Consider the following 22334-nt stretch of genomic DNA (forward strand, 5'->3'; position numbering starts at 1 on the left):
CAATATGGATTTGAGAAATAGTATTGCTCAGCGAGGGTTGGTGAAATTGATCTCTGAATGCCACTGGATATAAAGAGTATAAGAAGAATCCCAAATAGGGAGAGAAACAGTCAGTCTAGGCGTCAGGAAAGAAACTGGGAAATTCACATATATGTATTTCAAGCCCAGGAACTATTACTATAACATGCAGACTATAGACCAAAGTGAGCTTATAGTTTTTGATAAATGGTAGATGTTTTGAAATGTGATTATGTTGAATTATTGAAATAATCTGTTTATTTACATTTGAGTGCTTACACTTTCATCTTTATTCGACAGTATCTTTGCCTATCATTTGACCACTTGTCTCATATGAAGGCCAGATTAGGAATAGCAATCCAAAAGGCCCAGGAATAAAATAATTTCTATAAACAAAAGTAAATAAAAATTCTTTTCAAGCCGTGTTGTTTTCATTAAATGACACTCCCAAGTCTGCCTACTTTGCCACATCACATAGTAGTTGGATTTATGACCTAGCTTCTCGTGTCGAGTGGTGGCTGAATTAAGAGGCAATCCTTTTGTTTTTTGGTGTATAACTTTTTATTTAGCCATTGAAACACAATATGTGGCATTCATGTCAAAAGATAGGTAGACTGATAGACATTAATAAGACAAGATTCCTCTAATAGCTGACAGTAATGATGAAGAAGGAATAATGAGAGGAACACTAATATACATACAGAGTACTATCTGAACTGTCAAACTCAATGAATTAACTACATGGTTGAGATGAAAGGGACATTAGGAAGATTCTCAGCAGAGGTAGTAATATGGAGAAGGGACCTTAGAGATCACATAGTCTACCCAGAGCAACAGTGTTCTTAACAGATGGGTGTCTGGAGGCCTATATATGGGATTCTAATTCATCGTCTAGATCTGCACTGTCAAAGATTTTAAGTTTGTTAAGTAATTTGGAAACTAAGTTCTTTAGTCGTACTAGCATATTTCAATGTTTGAATGTCACATGACAAAAAAAAAATCCCTTTTTTTTTTTTTTGGTCTCCGTATATTTCAAGAGCTCAATAGCCATATATAGCTAGTGGCTGGCAGTACTAGATGGGCATTGCAGTTTATAGAACATGATTATGATTGTAGAAAGTTACATTGCACAGGTCTGGTCTAGATATTGATATCAACCTAAGAGAGGTAAGTGCTTAGTAATAAAATTCCACCACAGGAAGCATTTTTAGCAAGTCTTTGAAGCAAAAATTATTAGGCATGACTTTAGAAATAGTTCTAAACAACTATTTTCCCTATTTTTTTATACCAAAAGGAAAAGTTAGTGAATATTTTACATTGTAGAATCCAAAAATTATGAAGGTTCATTTCTTTCCTGTCAATTAAAAAATACTAGTAAATACACCCCAGTGAAGGGACTGGACTAATTGTTACTATAGGTGAAAACGCTATAAAAGTTTAGTTTTTAAGTATTTTATTGAGGCACATTTTTTTTTTTTTACAAATAGTTTATTGTCAAATTAGTTTCTACATAACACTCAGTGCTCATCCCCAAAGTGCCCTCCTCCATGCCCATCCTCCCCTCCCCCCCACATCCATCAGTCCTCAGTTTTTGTCAGCATTCAAGAGTCTCTCATGGTTTGCCTCTCTCCCTTTCCCCCACCATTTCCGCCCTTCTTCTCCCGCTTGTTCCTCCGTCAAGTTCCTCCTAATCCTCCTATACGTGCAAACATATGATATTTGTCCTTCTCTGCCTGACTTATTTCGCNCTCTCATGGTTTGCCTCTCTCCCTTTCCCCCACCATTTCCGCCCTTCTTCTCCCCCTTGTTCCTCCGTCAAGTTCCTCCTAATCCTCCTATACGTTGAGGCACATTTTTTAAAAGGGAGGGCCCAAGTTCTTGATTAAGGAGGAGATTAGATTTAATAAAATACTGACAAATAGAGCACCGAAGACTAAAAATACAAGATAAAATAACTAGCCCTTGGGGAGCCTGGGTGGCTCAGTTGGTTCTCTCTCTTGATTTCATCTCAGGTCATGATCCTAGGCTCGTGGAATGGAGTCCCATGTCAGGCTCCACACTGAGAGTGGAATCTCCCTGAGCACACGCGCTCTCGCTCTCGCGCTCTGACCCTCTCCTCTGCTCATGGGTTTTCTGTCTCTAAAAAATAAAAAGTAAAAAAGATAACTAGTCCTTTAATCAGGTCCAAGTCTGAGAAGACGATCTTTGCAAAGAATAAGAATGATGTGAGAGCTGGTGGGATAGTAGCCAAGCACCAAGCTCTAATGACCATATTTATTCTCCTATTTCAATTCTTTATTCCCATAAACAGGAGACAGGGCAGTGATATTGTGTATAAATAAAGTCAGGGGTGCTTGTGTAGGTCAGTCGGTAGAGCCTGCAACTCAGTCTCTTGGAACATGAGTTTAAGCTCCACCTTGGGCATAAAGCTTACTTGACAAAAAAAAAAAAAAAGGCAACCTGCTTTTGTGTAGAAAGTGTTGAGTTGGATTGCCTTGGAATCAATGATGTAAAGAAATGGTCTTGGTTTTCCGACCAGGTCTTTACATGCTAGTGACCAGTGACGGCTCTAGCGTCTAGTCTTCAATAGACTCTCCCCCAAGTGGTTCTAATAGGTCTGGCACTCTGCAATTTCATCTGCCTCCTCTTTCACCACTCGCTATTGTGGTGGTGTTTTTTTTTGTGTGTGTGTGTTTTGTTTTTTAAGTTTATCCTGAGAGAGCTTTAGCAGGGGAGAGGAAGAGAGGGCAACAGAGAATCCGAAGCCAGTTCTCCGCTGTCAGAGCAGAGCCCCACATGAGGCTCGATCAGAAGAACCTTGAGACCATGACCCGAGCTGAAATCAAGAGTTGGACACTAAACCAACTGAGCCACCCAGGAGCCCCAGTTAATATTTTTTGCCACCATTCATACTGTTTTACGTCTCCATTCCTGCCCCCAAGTTACAAACACTTGGGAAAATATAAATGGACCACTGCAGATATTTTGGACCCTCCATGCTGTATATCTTATTCTTTTACTGAACTTCAGTTTCTTTCCACAAAGATTGCAGCTTTTACTGTTTTTGAACTTCCAGTACTATATAGTAGGTGTGGGAAAAATATTCACTGAATGAGTACAAGTCATTTGATTCCCCCCTCCCTCATCTCCTTACTCAGCAACTAAGTCTCAAGTTTAATAAATCCTTATCTGGGGCGCCTGAGTTACTCAGTCGGTTAAGTTGGCTCAAGTCATGATCTCACAGCCTGTGGGTTTGAGCCCCATGTTCGGCTCTGTGTTGACAGCTCAGAGCCTGGAGCCTGCTTTGGATTCTGTGTGTGTGTCTCTCTCTGCCCCTCCCCCTCTCGCGCTCTGCATCTCTCAAAAAAGAAAGTTAAAAAAATAAGAAAACCTTATCTTTAAAAACATCATTAGTCGAGGCTCCTGGGTGGCTCCGTAGGGTAAGCATCTGACTCTTTATCTCCTCTCAGTGTTGTTAGCTCAAGTCCTGAGGTGGGCTCCTTGCTGGGCGTAAAACCTACTTTAAAAAAAAAAAAGGCATTAGGCATGTTCTCCATTTCTAGCTTTCTAGTTTATGATGGCATGTGTTTTGAACTTATTTTCTGTAGATCGTGATATATCCTCCACCCATACTATCCAGAAGACCTCCTCCACTCCCGTAGTTTCTAACTATGTTTTGCGCACTTTCTTGAGCCTTGCTCAAGTATTCCATTGTATTCTTTCTTCAGTCTGGACTAAGTGTTAAAGAACACAAAAACTTAACCTTTCCTACTTCGTTCCCATTATTGAGATTCCACAGAGTAGCTTATGGTTATATGTGCCCTCCAAGTGCCTCAAGTCTGAAATGTTTGTATCACCATTCCACTGATGACCGGTGATAGCCTAAAAGGAGACTCTGATGTGATAGGCTCTATCCTGTTTTATCTGTTAGCATCAGGAACATTTGCTCCTTACTTGGGAATCTTCTTCCTTGATTCCTAGGATTGTCATGCCCAATGTCTTTAGTGGCTCTTCCTCAGCAAATCCTGGATATTTTTTAAAAAAGATTTATTTAAGTAATCTCTACACCCAACATGTGGCTTGAACTCAGGACCCCAAGATCAAGAGTTGCATGCTACACAGCCTGAGCCATCCAGGCATCCCAAAGATGTTTATATATATATGTATATTTTTTTATATTTATCTTTGAGAGAGAGACTGAGAGAACGTGAGCAAAGGAGTGGCTGAGAAAGAGAAACAGAATTGGAAGCAGGCTCCAGGCTCTGAGCTGTCAGCACAGAGCCTGATGTGAGGCTTGAACTCAGGAACTGCAAGATCATGATCTGAGCCCAAGTCAGATGCTTACCTGAGCTACCCAGGTGCCGCAGGATGTTTATATTTCTAAGAAGATGAAGAAATTATAAAACTAAAGGAAAAGTTATCTATAGTTAAGTTACTCAGTCACTGTTTTTGTTTTTTTTTAAATCACCTTTTTGTTTCTCTTTGCAGGAACGTGTTTTGACATAGCTGTATTTATACATACGCATAAATCTTTTTTTTAAATGTTAATTATTTAGAGAAAGAACAGGAGCAGGAAAGGGGCACAGAGAGAGGGTTAGAGAATCCCAAGTAGGCCCTGTGCTGTCAGTGCAGAGCCCAGTGTGGGGCTAAGTCTCTTGAACTGTGAGATCATGACCTGAGTCACCCCCACATGCATAAATCTTATGTCTCTTTTTTACCTTAACAGAATAAGAACATTTCTCTTACACATAACATTCACAAACAATTCTAATGGTATTTTATGAAGTGGATGAACCATAATTTGCTCTAAGATGTTTATTTTTCCAATTTTTGCTGTGAATAATAATTCATGAACATCTTTGCACAAGTATTTTATTTTGAGATTGTTTCTAAAAATAGTTTACCAGCATTTTAAGACTTTCTATTAATATTACCAGACTGCATTCAAAGAGATTGAACCGATTCACACATAGATGGGGTTTAGCCTATGCATGTTTGACAGATGAATTGTTTTATGTGCTTGGCACTGTTCTCAGCACTGAACAAATAGGCAAAAGTTCTTATCCTTGTGAAATTTAAGAAGGAAAGGGGGAATGAGGACTTTAAAAAATATCTCAGCGGGGCAGGGGGCAGCGTGCCTGGGTGGCTCAGTTGGTTAAACATCAGATTCTAGCTCAGGTCATGATCTCTTGGTTTGTGGGTCTAAGCCCAGTGTCAGGCTCTGCACTGATAGCTTGGAGCCTGATTGGAATTCTCTCCCTTTCTCACCCTTCCCCCTTTTTTTTGCTCTCTTTCTGTCTATCAAGATAAATAAACAAACTTAAAATAAATACACACACACACACACACACACACACACACACACACACGTATATATCCTTTGGGGGTGCCTGGGTGGCTAAGTCGGTTTAACATCAGGCTCTTGATATCAGCTCAGGTCATGATCTCACAGTTCTGCATTGAGCCTCACATTGGGCTCTTCATGGACAGCATGGAGCCTGCTTGGGATTCTCTCTCTCCCTCTCCCCTGTTCATGCTTGCTGTCTTTCTCAAACTTAAAAATAATGTTTTGAAAGGAGAGTGTCAACATTTTTATTCCCCCTACTTACCTCTTTCCTGTTAATGGAAAAAACTTGTACTAAATCTATGTATTGGGTGGGGAGAAGGGGGAGGGATTGGGGATCCATGCTCTACGAACATTAAGGGCTATATTGGGGGAGGAATTTAAAAGAAACAAAAGATATCATTTGGCTAAATGCTATGCATCACTGCTTTGTCAGTTTTCTGATTGTGAATTTGAGCATTTATTCTTCCCCTTTGGTTTTACATGGTAGTATTCATCAGGGAGTTAGTTATTGGTACTGTCTTGATTGCAATTTGGACGAAAAGCTGGCAGATACGGATATTAAGTCACCATTGAGCAATCCACTGTGTATCAGTTACTCTGGTGTGGGAATTTCAAAATTAAGACACATTTTATGCTCTCTGAAGCCTACTATCTAAGACTGGATCTTAACCTTGGAGCCTAAGAATCCCGGGCTGCTTAAAAAAATATTTTTAAATGTTTATTTACTTTTGAGAGAAAGACAGGCAGAGTGTGAGCGGGGTAGGGGCAGAGAGAGGGAGACAGGATCCTAAACAGGCTCCACAGGCTTTGAGCTGTCAGCAGAGCCCGAGGCGGGGCTTCAACTCACCAGTCACGACAAAATCATGACCTGAGCTGAAGTCGGACGCCCTTAACCAACTAAGCCAGCCAGGCACTCCCGGGCTATGTTTTTTTTTTAAATGCAGTTTTTCAGATTCTACCTCACCCCTCACCAGAAGTTTTAATTCATTAGGTAGGGTGTGGAGGGCACAGATATTTATAATCTTAATAAGTATCCTCTGGACTGTGGTGGAGCTGCTTCGCATTGAGAAACACTACAAATAGTAGTATAGATAAATAAAAGAAATGTTAGATTTAAGTTGCCATCATTTGTAGGCTGGGAGAAGCACATGCTGGGCCCAGCTGAGGTAGAAACATTGGTCCTCAGCTCAAGAGCAGCCTCAAATCCCTGACAACTTGAGACTCAAGCTACCCCCTGGGTGGGTCCCTCTAGGTCTCTGGGCCGGCGGGAGCGCAGGGTTTACCCGGCAATCTGCGTCCGCGCTGCCGGAAGCCCCACCCTCTTTCTAGGCCCTGCCCCCTGCGCCGGTGGGCGCTGCCTTTACAGGTCCCGCCCCTTTTCCGGATGACCGCCAACGGTGTCAGAGCCGGAAGTGACGACACCAGTGAAGCCTTTGGGGCGGGGCCTAGGCCGAGCAGCTCCAGAGGCAGCGATTTCACAGCGGAAACAAAACAGCGGCTGCTCGGGAAGGAGCTTCCCCTGTGAGCGGCCGGTGGCGGCGGCGAGGGAAGAGTAGGTGCGTGATGGGGAGGTCGGGGAGAAGGGAAGGTACCCCTCACCCGGTGCGGACACGGGCGGTCGCGGGCAGGGCCCGGCCCTTTGTAGCTGCCTGGGCCGTGGAGCGGGTGTCCTAGAGGATGAAGAACGGGGCGCGGCCGAGCGGGGACCGAGGAACCGCGAGTGGGAACGCGGAGGGGCGGCCCGTTTCTCCTGCTCCGGGTGGAGCGCGCGGTCAGGTTGAAGAGCGATTCCCCTCCGGAGCTTTGTTCCGGAAGTGCTGTTTCCCGAAGATGTTTCAAGGCTCAGGTGCCCTGGGTCGGGATTAACCGTCTTGACTGGAGTGGAGCAAGAGAAAGAGGAAGCGCCTTGCCCTCTGACTGGTTGAGCAACTAGTGAAACTCCGCGCCCCATGCCCTGAGTGTGTCCTTGTCTGGGGAAACGAGTGGCACTCAGGGCTAAGTTCCTTGTGTCTGACGCTCGAGGCGGAAAACAGGGTCCGATGCTTTTACCTTGGTCGGGACGGTCGCGAAGCATGATATTCAATGCTTTACATGTGTCTTAGATATTTGCGTTATGTTCCCGTTTAGATTCTTTTCAAATAAATATGTTTTTATTGTAAGAGAGTAATTTAATAATAATTTAAAAAGCACTACTTGCTTTGGACAAGACTATTACAGTATTCAGGGTTTACGCTGGGAGAGAAGAATAGGATGCAAATAACTATGGCATGTATAATTACTGTATGATAGAGCACCCTGTAAAGCTGTAACATTCTCTGAAGTTTCATGCAAGTACAGATCACATCAGGTTAGGGAATCTTGTTATTTGAGTTCTCGTTTGCAGTAGAACAGGAAAGGTTTTCACCCCTGGAGTTAAAGTGGGAAGGGTATTATAATCAGAGGGTGTATTACAAACAGGGGCCCTCTGGATGGTAAGCGTCCAGTGACCCACTCTGACCATTAAAATAGCTTATGAAGGAGAATAGGGGCGCCTGGGTGGCTTAGTCGTTTAAGCATCCGACTTTCGCTTAGGTCATGATCTCGCGGTTCGTGGGTTCGGGCCCCGCGTCGGGCTCTGTGCTGACTGCCAGCTCAGAGCCTGGAGCCTGTTTCAGTCTGTGACTCCCTCTCTCTCTGACCCTCCCCTGCTCACGCTGTCTCTCTCTCTCCTAGAAATAAAAAAAAAAAAAAAATAGCTTATGAAGGAGAATAAAACAGAAAAGTAGATTGGAGCTTGTTGCATTTGGCTAAGTTCAGTCACCTGCAAAAGCCTGTTTCATTTCTCCGTAACTCATTTGCAGAGTTCAACCAACTTAAGGGTCCCCCATTTAATAATAAACCCTTAACAAGGAGACAAGGGTCATATTTATTGAGTGCATGAATTCTCCCTCTCCCCCCTCCCTATAGATAATAGATGTGGCATCTATCATCTGGTTTTTCATTCTTCTCGTCCTGGGTATATATTTTCTTTGAATGGGTGTGATTTATTGCTGAATTTTAAGTTAATGGCTGTAACTGTCCTAGACTGCTGCATGGATTTTCATTTAGGGGGACTGGAGGATTGAAGTTGTTCTCTGAGAACCACCCTAGCAGGAAAGTACAACATATGTCTCTTACCAAAGCTTATGAGATCCTCTTCCTCTCTCAGTTCCAAGCTTCCTCTGCTCCTGCTTTCCCCTTAATATTATTGAAGATTATAGGGAGAGACTTACTTCTTTATGGCATATTCTGAAAAACCTTTCAAAGACCTTTTAGTCCTGCCTCTCCTTCATGTGATGTTAGGCAGGTTTGGAAGGTGTTTTAAGAGTGACACTGTTGTGGTCAGAACTTTAGGCACATCAATAGTGGGGGCTAGCTGGGGCGCCTGGGTGGCTTAGTCGGTTAAGCTTCCGACTTTCGCTTAGGTCATGATCTCGCGATTTGTGGGTTCGAGCCCCGCGTCGGGCTCTCTGCTGACTGCCAGCTCAGAGCCTGGAGCCTGTTTCAGTCTGTGACTCCCTCTCTCTCTGACCCTTCCCTGCTCACGCTGTCTCTCTCTCTCTCTCTCCCCTAGAAATAAATAAAAAACATTAAAAAAAAAATAGTGGGGGCTAGAATAGATAAGAGAATAGATAAGGTGACTTTTGCATAATTCAGGTGATATATGGTGGGAGTTTGGTCTTTGGTGATGACAGGGGCTTAGAAAGGAGGAAAAACATGAACAGGACATGGCATCCAACAGAGAAGCAAGGGGTAAAGTATAAAGTCGACTAGGAGGCTTTAAGATTGGAGAAAGGAGGAAATGATTGCAGAAATAAGGAAGTTAGGAGCAAAGAACTAGTTTAGAAAGGAACATGAGGAAGTGGTTTGGAAGTATCACTTTTGAAGTGCCAGCAGGTGAAGATGTCCCATGGACAGACCTGGAGCTGTAAATAGGAAAGTCACTTAAATAGACTTTCTAGTTGATGTTGGAGAGCAATGCCTAATGAAAGGAAGGGGGCAAGGAGGCCCAGGCAGACCCCGCGGAACACTTAGAATGAAGGAGTGGAAGAAGGGCGAGGAACCAGCTGAGGAGAATGGGCGGTGGGAGGAGAACCTCCAGAGTACAGTGTCAAAAACGTTGAAGAAGGGAGGGAAGCTTCGGGAAGGAAAAAGCTGTTAGAGATTTTTAGTGTCTGGCCTGGTGTAGCAGAAAGAGCTGAAGATTTAGAGCAACACTCTCTGATAGAAACAGTGTGAGGTACAAATGTTAATTTAAACCTTTTTTTTTTTTTTTTTTTTTAAGTTTATTTGGGGGCTCCTGGGTGGCTCAGTTAGTTAAGTGGCTGACTTTGGCTCAGGTCATGATCTCACAAGTTCATGGGTTGGAGCCCCGCGTCGGGCTCTGTGCTGACAGCTCAGAGCCTGGAGCCTGCTTTGCATTCTCAGTCTCCCTCTCTCTGCCCCTCCCTCACTCCTGCTCTGTTTCTGTCTGTCTCTCTCAAAATTAAATAAATAGTAAAAAAAAAAAAATTTAAGTTTTTTTGTTTATTGAGAGGAGGGGCAGAGAGAAGGAGAGAGAAAATCACAAGGGTCTTGATCTAATAGAGATCATGAAATGAACTGAAATCAAGAGTTGGACGCTTAACCAACTGAGCCACCCAGTCGCCCCTTCCTTACAACTTTTTAATAAACAATTTATATAAAGGTAGAAGGAAATAGATAAAATTAGTTTGAATAATATATTTCATGTAACCCAGTACATCCAAAAATTTTTATTTCAACATGTAATTAATATAAAAATATACTTGTTCGACTGCCCTCTAGAGAGTTAGCTCCTTAAGTAAACAGAAGCATTATCTGATTTAATAGCATCCCCAACACCTATCCCAATGTCTGATTTTGTAGAAGAAACCCTAAAAGTGTGCGTTGGTTAAAGGGTATTAATGTTTGGTTTCACAGTGCCCCATACAGTTCCTTAAATTGACCTAAAGCAAATGAAAGAATGCAAGGATTGCTGAGTATAACCACTGATTTACAAATTAATTAGATGTGAGTAGTCATGTTTTCTTTAAATATTACTTGTATTCAACCCATTTCCATAGCGAATTTGAGACAAACTGGGGGTAATCATACCTTCCGTGTAGAGTTATTCAAAGTAAAGGTTTCTTGGGGAAAGATTCTTTAAAATTATTACAAATATTGATAATGTAAGACCATAGTCCTATATCCACGATTAGGAAAATCCAAAAGCCCCCGAAAAATCTAAAAGGCTTTGTGTAATTCATATGATAGAAAAATCTAACCTGAACATATTAATGTAATTTAAGACTACTTATATGTTTCACTGTGTATGTATATATAACATTTATTAAGTTTTTTGAGAGACAGAGCATGAGCAGGGGAGGGGCAGAGAGAGAGAGAGGGAGACACAGAATCTGAAGCAGGCTCCAGGCTCTGAGCTGTCAGCACAGAGCCTGACACGAGGCTCAAACTCACAAGCCATGAGATTGTGATGTGAGCTGAAGTCTGACACTTAACCAACTGAGCCACCCAGGCGTCTCTCACTATATATTTATTAATGTGTTTATTTTGTGGTTCTAAGACCTTGAGGGAGCATTAAAAACATACAGTATTTGCATTGTACTGCCTTTATAAAATCTTATTTATTTATTAAATCTTTAAAAAAATTTTTTTAGTGTTGTTTTATTATTGTCAAGTTGGTTTCCATATAACACCCAGTGCTCATCCTCACGTGCTTTATTTATTTCTGAGAGAGAGAGACAGCATGAGCAGGGAAGGGTCAGAGAGAGAGAGGGACAGAATCTGAAACAGGCTCCAGGATTTGAGCTAGCTGTCAGCACAGAGCCTGATGCAGGGCTCGAATCTACGAACCGCGAGATCATGACCTGAGCCAAAGTCAGATGCTTAACCTACTGAGCCACCCAGGCACCCCTACCTTTATAAAATCTGAGAAAAATATGAATTCTAAACACATTTAGTCCTAAGGGTTTCAGATAAGGGATTCTGGATTTTAAGTGGTTTGTTTTTCTTTGTTTTGTTTTTTTTTTTCATTTTCATTGAATCTTCTGAGCACATGTAACCATTATTATTTAAAAACAGTTATAGGGGCTCCCGGGTAGCTTAGTCGGTTGAGCGTCCGACTTTCGCTCAGGTCATGATCTCGCGATTCGTGGATTCGAGCCCCACGTCGGGCTCTGTGCTGACTGCCAGCTCAGAGCCTGGAGTCTGTTTCAGAGTCTGTCACTCCCTCTCTCTGACCCTCCCCTGCTCATGCTGTCTCTCTCTCTCCTAGAAATAAATAAAACATAAAAAAAAAACAAAACAATTATAGTAACTCTACATAACAGACCTCCCCAAAACTCAGTGCCGTAGAGCATTTGACTCAGGGCTTTGTGTCAAGTTGCTGGACTGTGGATCAGCTAGGGTGGTTCTGCTTAGATTGTCTTATAATGGGGCCCAGGCTGAAGGGGCAGTGGCTGCGCATGGTAAGCCCTTCTCAAGGCAACAGCAGAAGAAAAAGAAGACCAGCTTCACAAGCACAATTCAGCAGCCTGCTTGTGCCACATCTGCTGAGGCCCCTTTGACCAAAGCAGGTCAGGTGATTGTGCACAAAGGCATGGATGGGGTGGCTGGTAGGCTGCACCCACCTTGACTCCAAAGCAAATGGCAGAGCCAAGCCCAGTATCCCTGGCATGGAGAAGTCTGTTTCTCCCTGGGAGATGCTGGGGTAGGGAGTGAATATTTGCTGAATAATAATCGAATCTACCACAGATGGCTCACAGAAATAGAGTGGGACGGAGGAGGAAAAAAAAATCACCAAATAGATATATCACTATCCTTGCTCTTTTTAGAGTCTGCCACCTTCACAGAGCCTCTTGTAAGGCAGAGGACATTATTTGCTCCTAGTCTCTTAAAATTCAGAGTCTTTTCAGTATATATTCCTGAAGTATTAAGTTAATTTCAAGTTATTTTTATTAACTTTAATTATGAATGCAGTTTAGAGATTGGTTACATTTATTGTTGGATGTGAGGTTTTGAAAGCTCAAATAGAGGCTTCTCCAGCCCATCCATATAATCAATCACACCTTGGGCTGCCTGTTCAAGAAGAAGCTGTCAAAGTCACACCAAAGCTGATAAATAACTTTTGTGGAAAATAAATCACAGTCTCATTTGGCACTTGAAAGCTTGTTAGCATCACAATAAAGGTACTTTAAAAATAGGTTTGGTGGTTTTCTTTTGTTTTTCTTTTTTTTTATTTATTTCTAGGAGAGAGAGAGAGAGAGAGAGACAGCGTGAGCAGGGGAGGGTCAGAGAGAGAGGGAGTCACAGACTCTGAAACAGGCTCCAGGCTCTGAGCTGGCAGTCAGCACAGAGCCCGACATGGGGGTTGAACCCATGAACCTCAAGATCATGACCTAAGCGAAAGTTGGACACTTAACCGACTAAGCCACCCAGGCGCCCCATCTTTTGTTTTTTTTTTGGTGGTGTTTTTTTTTTTTTTTTTTAAATGTTTGCTTATTTTTGAGAGAGAGCACACAAGCAAGTGGGGGAGGGTCAAAGAGAGGGAGGGAGGCAGAATCCGGAAGCAGGCTCTGTACTGTCAGCACAGAGCCAGATGCAGGGCAGGAACTCATGAACTGTGAGATCATGACTTGAGGTGAAGTCGGATGCTAAACCCACTGAGCCATCCAGGCACCCCTACTTTTGGTGGTTTTCTAAGTGAAGAAGAAACTAGTCAGTTGGCTAGAGTCATTAAACCACCAACTCTTTGTGCTGGAGAAGATCGTGTTAAGTCTCACGGAGATGTTTATGTGGAATACACATTTTGTTGGGGCGCCTGGGTGGCTCCTCCGTTCAATGTCTAGCTCTTGATTTTGGCTCAGGTCATGATCTCATGGTTTGTGAGTTCGAGTCTGGAGTCAGGCTATGGGAGGTTGCTTGGAATTCTCTCCCCCCACCCTTTGCCCCTCCCCCAGCTTGTGTGCAGGGTGCACACTCTCTCAAAATAAATAAGTGAACTTAAAAAAAAAAAGAACCCTCACAAATTTTGTTTACATTTATCTCTGACAGTGAAGGACGAAAATGTTATCAGTAACTAAGTAAGTTGCTGTTATAAGAGCTTGAGGTTTAATTGTTACCTTGCGATGGAGTGAGAGGCAGAAATGAATTTCTGTTGGTGCTTCCTGAAATGGGACTTTTAATAAACTTATTTTTGAGATTCTAAACCTTTGTTCTTATAATACTCTTTGAAGTACTGATGGATAGGTTTTCTGATTAGATGGACTTATGTTCAGCATATCTAAGCTTTGAGACTATTTGTATTCTTCTGGGGTTTTTTAGTTTTTCTGTGTATAATGGAAATTGCCTATTAGAGAAGGATTTCTTTTTCCTTTTATCTGATTGAGCAGGTGTCTTGAGAAAAAGGAAACGGGTAGCAGTGAATTTAAGTGTTATGCTGTGTCAGTCTCAGAAAATCTTTAGCAGGTGGCCAGAGAGAGAAAACACCAAAATCTGCTTCTGTCCCTTTGCGGTTCATGTCACGAGATCCAAGATCCTCACTTCCCAACAGCTATCTTTTTTTTTGGTTCTCCGGGCAAGAATGCTAAGCATGTTATAAAATCAAGTAGTGTCCTTTGCCACGCTGCCTGGACATTTGGACAGTTGGGTCATTGGCCTTCCTCATGCTGTCATCAATTGTTTTCAGCTGTCACTGGACCAGGATCAAATCAGGCTTTGCCTGTGCCTTTCTTTGTACCAACAATGTTTGTTTGTTCTCCAGGCCAGCCTGGTACTTGCCTGTGCTTCCTACTGAACTCCATGTAAAGAGCAGCTCTTCCAAGAAGAGTCACCCTGTAGCTTTGTGATCTTCAAAGCATCAGTGGAAGTATGCGCTTTCTCTAAGTGAACTGGAAAAGACCTGGGCTGGGCATCAGAATACCTGGGTTCTGGAACCGGTGCTACCTGCCCCCAGATCATACACTGGCAAATTCTTTGACCTTTCCTGATCCTTAGTTTTCCTCAGGTAAATACAAGCTGTCCCTTTGAAAATAATATTGGGATATGCTAAAGTGACTGCCACATTATTGATGCTTTTTACAAGACTTGTCTGAGAAATCTCCAGTGTGATGATCAGTTTGTGTGGTTTCTTGTAATAGCTGAACAGATCCTATGAGCCTAAGGCTACTAATGCAAACTACTTAAATTAAAATGACCAGATTCTCATTATAGCTTTATATATATATGTGTATATATATATACCTATATATATATATATACACATATATATACACACACACGTATAAATATTAGGAGTATATATTGGGAATGCTTTTGACACTTCAGTTTTTAATTTAGAATTAGATCAGTCATTGAAGTTTAAGCTCTCCTTTACCACTTTTTTTTAAAGATCTCTTTTTCTTCTAAGCAGCAGTTCTAGTAGTAATCAAAGTCAGCTCACTATAACTTTTTTTGTTTTAGGTCAATATAACTTAATGCTTATTATAAACTCCAAAAGGGCAGGGATGGAGTTTTACACAGAGGCATGTAGTATGTGAGCCTTTGCTTTGCTCCTTTGCTTACTGGATGTGACCTTGTGCAAGTTAGTGGACTTCTATGTGCCACATAGTTTTCTTATGTAAAGTGGGTAAAGTGAATGCAATTAAGTAAATCCTCTCAGTGTCTGTCCCTGAGTTTTGATATAAATAGTCAATAGGGGTGCCTGGGTGGCTCACTCGGTTAAGCATCCAACTCTTGATTTCGGCTCAGGTCATGATCTCCCAGTTAGTGAGTCTGAGCCCCACTTGGGCTCCGTGCTGACAGTGGGAGCTTGCTGTCTGCCCCTCTCCTGCTTGCTCGCGGCATTCTCTCAAAATAAAAAATTAAACATGAAAAAAAAAAAGACTGCCAGTAAACTACTGTTTAGTAAATAGACCATCACTTTTCTTTTCCTGTTTTATCTGATAATATACTTTATTTACTTTTTATTTCTTTTTGCCTCCATGACTCCTTCTTGTCTTTTGCTTGCTTCATTTGGCTAACACTATCTTATTTATTTGCTATTATGTTTCTGAGGGGTCATACGAGAATATTAATGACAGATTTCTTAGGGCTTTTCTCTAATAGAGCTGCACTTCAAATGATCTGGGATAGTGGGCTAGGTCAACGAGTGGAAGTAACCAACTGGTAGCTCTTTCTGTTTGCCATTCTCTGGCGTTTCTGGGTTAGCTGAGGTGATATGTACTGTACTGAATATTTTTGTGGGAAGAAGGGAATAATATGTGTTCTGTTTGCTGACCATTAATGTTACATTAATGTTAAAATTTCAGTGAGATAGTCAACTTTAAAAAATCTTAGAAGCATAGGTCAGAATATTTACTTTAAATGTTTATTGAACTTTGAAAAAATATATCTGTTCTTTTGACATTCCCCCCTCTTTTGGGTAAGTTCACATACATGTTGTCAAGTCTTAATTTTATTCATTTTAAAAGACAGGACCAGTGGTATGAATAACCATAAGTGTAGGTTTACTTCACAAAAATCTCTGAATTTTTAAATGGAAGTATATAGAAATGTGTGTACATCATAGTTATAGAGCTCAGTGCGTTTTCACAGACTGAAATCCCTGTGTAACTAGCACCCAGATCAAGAAACAAAACATTACCAGTACTCACAAAAACCTCCCAAATACCCACTTCGAGTAAATACCTCCCATAAAGGTGACTGTTGTCTCTGTTTGTATTTTTAATTAAATTTATTTTTAAAACAAATTTACGTTAGTTATGTCTTATTTAGTTAATATTAATTTGCAACCCCCTGATCTCATGTCAGCTAACTATGGCTGAAGCTGGAAGGGAGGACAAAGGTTGACATGGTATATAAGAGTATGTAGGGTAGAAGGGAGGAAAGCATACCTTGATTAAAATTTTGTCATGATTTAAATGATTTAGCTATAGGTAATTAAGGGTTAATTTGAACTCAGTACTAGAGGAAAAAGTTCCTTTCTGTATGTGTATATGTGTGTTTTAATCTGCCTTGTGTGTTTTTGATGAAAAATCACTAGAATGTAAAAAGTAGAGTATTCAGAGGGTAGAGGATCCTCAAGTTGAAAGTGAAAATGAAACCGGACATTGACAAAATACTTTCATGTGAATGTGTACGTGGTAATGTCTTAGTCACTATGTATGAATGAGAATCCTGCTTAGATATACAGATTTTTTTTCCTTCTGTATTTCTAAAGACTTTCTATGAAAAGGGAAGTTGAAATAAAAAATTGGCTGATGGAAATTAAGGCAGACCGGCAAATGGGAATGTCCTCCCCCCCACCGCCCCCGAGGGTAAACTGGGAGATTGAATGGCATGAGTAAATAAGGCTGGGCCAGGATGCAAAGGAGAGATCTAAGGCTGGAAGTTAGGAGTCTGTGATTTTTTTTTTCCTGGTCTGCCCAGTTGTGTGGTTTTAAGCAAGTCACTGAACTTAGGTCCTTTTCTGCTTTTGAAAAATGGGTATGTTACCCGCTTACCCTGGCTTGGGGCATTGTGGTAATGGTTAAATGAGACGACAGAGAGAATTTTGCAAAATCAAAAGCACTGGACAGTTTTACGGAGATAGAAAGGTTTGGTTGTATTAGTCATCACAGGAAAAGGAATGTTGATGAGAGCATTCTTTATCATTTAGCTCCCTTTGCTCTAAATCTGAAATCATTAGATGTATTTGTGATTGAAAATATTTGGTTTCTCAAGTAGATCGACTCATTACCAGACTGACAGAAGTTTGTCACTTGAATTTGATGGCAGATTAATACATTTCTGGTTTACAGATTGGTATTATAAGTATTCGATTCATGTGAATAGATTTACAAGGTTTTGACCAACTCTGGGTGACCTGGTAAAATCCTATTTCAGACCTAATCCGAGAGCCTGCAAGTGACAGCAGCCTGCGAGGTCCTTAGAAAGCTTGGCCTGGAGGAGAACACATGAAAGAAAGGTTTGTTTTGCTGAATATAATTTATGAAAGTGTTTAAAAATAAAAGTATAATTGTAATGCACAAAGGATTGTTTTCTTTTTCCCTTTTCAGAACCCCAAGAGGTTTTGGTTTCTGTGAAAAAGTATTTCTGTACGCTTGCTCCAATGACAGAGTTACCTGCACCCTTGTCCTACTTCCAGAATGCACAGATGTCCGAGGACAGCCACCTGAGCAATACTGTACGTAGCCAGGTACAGTGTCAGCCTCTGAAACTGCCCTTGTCAGACTGTGGATTCAGTGACCACCTTCCCTCATTTCCAAGAGAGGCTGAGGGGGCTGAGCAAGCTTTCTCTACTTTACCAAATTTACCTGTTTGCTGAACTTCAACTGAGGGCAAAGCATTGTACCATTCAGTGCTGAGCACACAAGGCTGTGTGAGATATGAGTGTTAATACAGTTTCTCCCTGCCTCAGATATCACCTCCTCCATTAAAGCCTTCTCCAACTTCCCCAGCTCTTTGTTGTTTTACCTTAACTTACTCTTATTCTTCCATGGGCTGAGTACATTTTATTTACTTTTATTTTTTCAGTACCCAGCATGGTTTCTGACAGTGCCCAGTAAATGCTTACTGAGAAAATGCACAGTGATGAATGCAAGGCTAAGTGTAGAAATCCTGAGAGTTCAAAGGAGGAGCACCTGGGTGGCTCAGTCGGTTAGGCATCCTACTTTGGCTCGGGTCATGATCTCACAGTTCGTGTGTTTGAGCCCTGATTTGGGCTCTGCGTTGACAGCTTGGAGCCTGGAGCTTACTTCGGATTCTGTGCATCCCTCTGTCTATCTCTCTGTCCCTCCCTGCTCATGTAAACATTTTTTTTTAATTTTTTTATTATTTATTTATTTTTTTAATGTTTTATTTATTTCTAGGAGAGAGAAAGAGAGAGACAGCGTGAGCAGGGGAGGGTCAGAGAGAGAGGGGGTCACAGACTGAAACAGGCTCCAGGCTCTGAGCTGGCAGTCAGCACAGAGCCCGACGCAGGGCTCGAACCCACGAACCGTGAGATCATGACCTAAGCTAAAATCGGATGCTTAACCAACTAAGCCACCCAGGCGCCCCTCATGTAAACATTTTTAAAAAGTTCAAAGGAGAGAATCAAGAAAGGGGTGTAACTAGTGTTATGAGACACAGATGTCTAATCTGCCTGCAACTCTATTAGCTAATCATTACAGATTGAATGTAGATCCTGCAGATGGACTGTGAGATAGCTGAGAAATTGGTAGGATTTTTAGAGGTAGAGCCAGAATGGGGGAACATAGAAGGCCAATTATAAGCTCTGCAGGCTGTGAAGGGTCAGGTTGGGTGGGGTGGGATCAGGCTTTCCTCTCTTAGAGCCAGAGAGCAGGACCAGTGGTGGAAGGAAATAGGCTCTGGGTCAATAAAAAAGAATTGTCCCAATTTGTTGTACATCTGAAAGGGTGTGGACTGCCTTGTGGCTTAGTGTGTGCTTGTCACTAAAAGCAGTCACGGAGGCTGGAAAACTACCAACCAAATCTGCAGAGAGTTAGCCTGTGGAATGAGCAGTGAGCTAGAGCACTAACTAGATGGCCTGGAAGTTCCCTTCACACTAAGATTTAGGATTCCAATTAAAGGTCGAAATGTGAGGAGGAAGGCTTCACAAAGTACTCTGATGAATGGGTAGGATTGGAGTAGAGCAAACTGGGATGTCATCACTGATAGAAGAAATAACACTAGCGGAGGCGGAATTTTCCTAAAATACAGACAGGGAGGCTGTACCCAGAGATAATGCCATCAGAGGCAGGTCACACTGTACTGCCAGAACATTTTTAATCAAGTGAAATCAAGTTAAAATAATTATCAGGGGAAGCCCTAAAAGGGAACACAAGCTGTAAGGGGGTCGTATGCAGTCCGAGGGGGGTGTGGGGGACGAGAGAGGAGAGGAGTTTTTACAGTAGTTCTTGGTGGATAATGGGTGTTACAAGGACTGATTTTTGTGGCAACATGTTTGCAACAGCAGCTAGATTTGCTCCTTATTGCTATTTACCCAGAATAAATTTTTGAAAAGTTAGGATGAGGCCAGATTATGAAGTTCCTTGGTAGTTTCAATGCCACAGTCATTTTTAAACTGTTATTTTAGAGAAGGGAGACGGGAAGTGGGGACACTCCTGATTTAGTTTACGGGTACCCCTTCCTTAACTAGAGCAGGTCCTGTTTTATCTTTTTACATATTGATCTTCCGTGGATCCATTTGAACAAAAGATTCCACAACTAACAAATTTTGAAAACAAAAAACCCCCCAAACACCAGGTATATGTCATGTATCTGTTCCAAACCTTCCAAGGGTATATCATCTCAGAAAAAATCTGGTCTGAGGGCTTGACCTGATTCCTCTCCTCTGCCCCCATCTCTATCTTATCTCCTACTAACCTCTCCCTCATTCACTGCTTCCTCATTTCTGTCTCTGGGTCCTGGATTATTCTCCCATTCTTCTCAGATGGCTTCCTTCAGTTGGTTTACTTGCCCATGACCTCATGAGTCACTGTATCAGTGAGGCCTTGCCTCCCTCAGTTCCCCTTCCCTCCTACCCCGTAGACCCTTTCATGCTTGTGCATAGCACTTACCAGCATTTCTAGCATACTGTCTACTAACTTGTTAATGTGTTTACCTGCCTCCCTTTACTGTGTAATCCTGTGTCCTCAGCTGTGGGAATGGTGCTTAGCACAGAGTTAGCTCTCCATTGTTAATGCAATATTACTTATATCCCTCACACTCAGGTTTTGTGGGGCTTTCATGGTATTTTTTTTTTGTCTACCCTTTTTTTTTTTTTTTTACACCTTAGTGACTGATAAATTAAAGGGTGCTATAGAAGAGACAGTTAACATGGGTTTTTTATTGATAATTACATATACTCCTGTAATTTTAGCAAGTCTTACTACTAATGTTCTCAGTGGTACCTTCCAGATCTTTTGGGGCACCACTGCCTAGAAAATCAGGCCTGATTTATTTCATTTTAACCCTGCCATTGATTATGTGATATCAAATAAGTTTATCTTTTATCATCTTTTTTTAAAATTTTTTAATGTTTTATTTGTTTCTGAGAGAGAGAGAGAGACAGCGTGAGCAGGGGAGGATCAGAGAGAGAGGGAGACACAATCTGCAACAGGCTCCAGGCTCTGAGCTGTCAGCACAGAGCCCGACATGGGGCTCAAACCCACCAACCGTGAGATCATGACCTGAGCTGAAGTCAGACGCTTAACTGACTGAGCCACCCAGGTGCCCCTTGTGTATCTTAAAAATGTCTTCTACAGCTTACAAGGATCTTCTGTATATTCTCATACTTTCCAGTTACCATGGGATAGGTATTCCCATTTTACAGTTTAAATGCTTGTCTAAGATCACATAGAAAGTTAAAGGACAAACCTGGTACATAAAACTGTGCTTTCTAGTGTCAGGCTTCCTCCAGTGTTCTTTCTGTTCTTAACAACTATCTCTTACCCCAGGAAAATGTGATAATACTGAAAGGAGATATTGTATGAAAAAAATTCTGGGGAAGGAAACTATGAAGACTGTGTATTCATTTTGCACCAGTGTACTTAAAAAAAAAAAAAAAAACCAAAAAGGAAAAGAATCGCATTGTTAAGTTTTTTGGGCTATAAAGAAGCCATTGTGTACATGCTTTGGTTGGTCATGAAAAAAGGGGCTAAGTCCAAATTTAAATTGAATGTAGATGACTGTTTTTGTGGATTAATTGAAAGCAGCTCTTTTATTTCCCCTCTTGGATAGTGGATTTAAATACAACCACATGAAGACAAGCCTCTGCAGGCATAAAAAATCCTTATCAGGCTTATTTCTTCTTGATTTGCTCATTGGCTAGTGTAGAAGAATCACAAGGAAATTGAAAGATGTGGAAAGTTTCAGTCTTTCCATGCTGTTAGGAAAGGAAACTAACATATTGAATGTCTTCAGTGAGTTAGACGTTGTGCTAGATACTGTCACAAACATTATTTAGTTTTAGGCCCTTATATTTTGGAGACATTCACCATAAGGGAGGAGATTTTCCTTCAGTCTTCTCCTCTTAATTAAAATGCTATTAAAGTGTTCTATTAAGGTGCTTAATATACAAGAATATATCCCCTAGAGTATGCAAATAGGCTATTTTACATTTACATTAAATATTGCAAAAATAAATGAACATTCATTTACACATATTTTTGAAACTAGAAGGAAACTAACTTTCCTACAGAATGTATTCAGATATCAGTGTAAAGAAGTAGACTTCTGTTCCTTTACTGTGTATTTTCCTCTAAGGTCAGGAGATCCCTAATCTTGAACTCATATTATGGGGTAATCCTTTGGGTTCAGGGGACATATGAGGATTCAGGAACACTGATAAATTGGCCACTAGGCGTTGTGGCTGGGTGACATATAAATAGGTCCTTTAAAGAAAAGAACTAACTTTGATCCAGGTGTAATTTGAAACAGCTGTGTGTAAGTTGACTTAATTCACTTAATTTCTTAGTACCTCATTTTTCCCATCGGTATTATTAAGATATTATTTTTAGATAAATTCTCTCTCAGAAGTTTTGGTATGACCAGGAGTTAAGGTGGCCAACCATCATGGTGTGCCCAAGACTGAGAGGTCCCTGGAACACAAGGCTTTCAGTTTTGAAACTGGGACAGTTCTGAGAAAATAGGATCAAGGTGATTACCTTATCAGAAGTATAATGAAATTAAAATCATTTTGGATCTGATTAACCCAGTCTTACTCACTTAGATTACTTTGTTGTATAACTTCAAGTATAATTGCAGTGGTATATTGTTAGTGTTCAAGTACTGCCTTAGCCCAGAAAAGAGGTTTTCCTTTTGTTGGCTATGGGTAATCTTATTCACAGTGAAGGGAGTTTAAGTTTGATTAGATTAGTCCGAGGTGGAAAATTGTGATCTTTTCTTAACCCAAATATTTTTTTCT

The 22334-nt window shown here is 41.3% G+C and overlaps 1 protein-coding gene across 2 annotated transcripts in view; it reads left to right on the forward strand.

Annotated features, from left to right (window-relative positions):
- Positions 1–6814: 6814 nt before the first annotated feature.
- Positions 6815–22334, forward strand: part of PSEN1 (presenilin 1) — a 72857-nt gene continuing 57337 nt past the window's right edge. The window contains exons 1-3 of one of the 2 annotated variants that reach the window (XM_039219944.1): positions 6815–6921; positions 17288–17369; positions 17461–17600. In XM_039219944.1, coding sequence (XP_039075875.1) covers positions 17514–17600 — 87 coding nt within the window. In that variant the 5' untranslated portion in view covers positions 6815–6921; positions 17288–17369; positions 17461–17513. The remainder of the gene's footprint in view (positions 6922–17287; positions 17370–17460; positions 17601–22334) is intronic. The other variant, XM_039219945.1, reaches the window with a different exon arrangement.

This window comes from Hyaena hyaena, unplaced genomic scaffold, assembly GCF_003009895.1.
Source record: "Hyaena hyaena isolate Hyena2069 unplaced genomic scaffold, ASM300989v1 scaffold_851, whole genome shotgun sequence".
Classification (NCBI taxonomy): domain Eukaryota; kingdom Metazoa; phylum Chordata; class Mammalia; order Carnivora; family Hyaenidae; genus Hyaena; species Hyaena hyaena.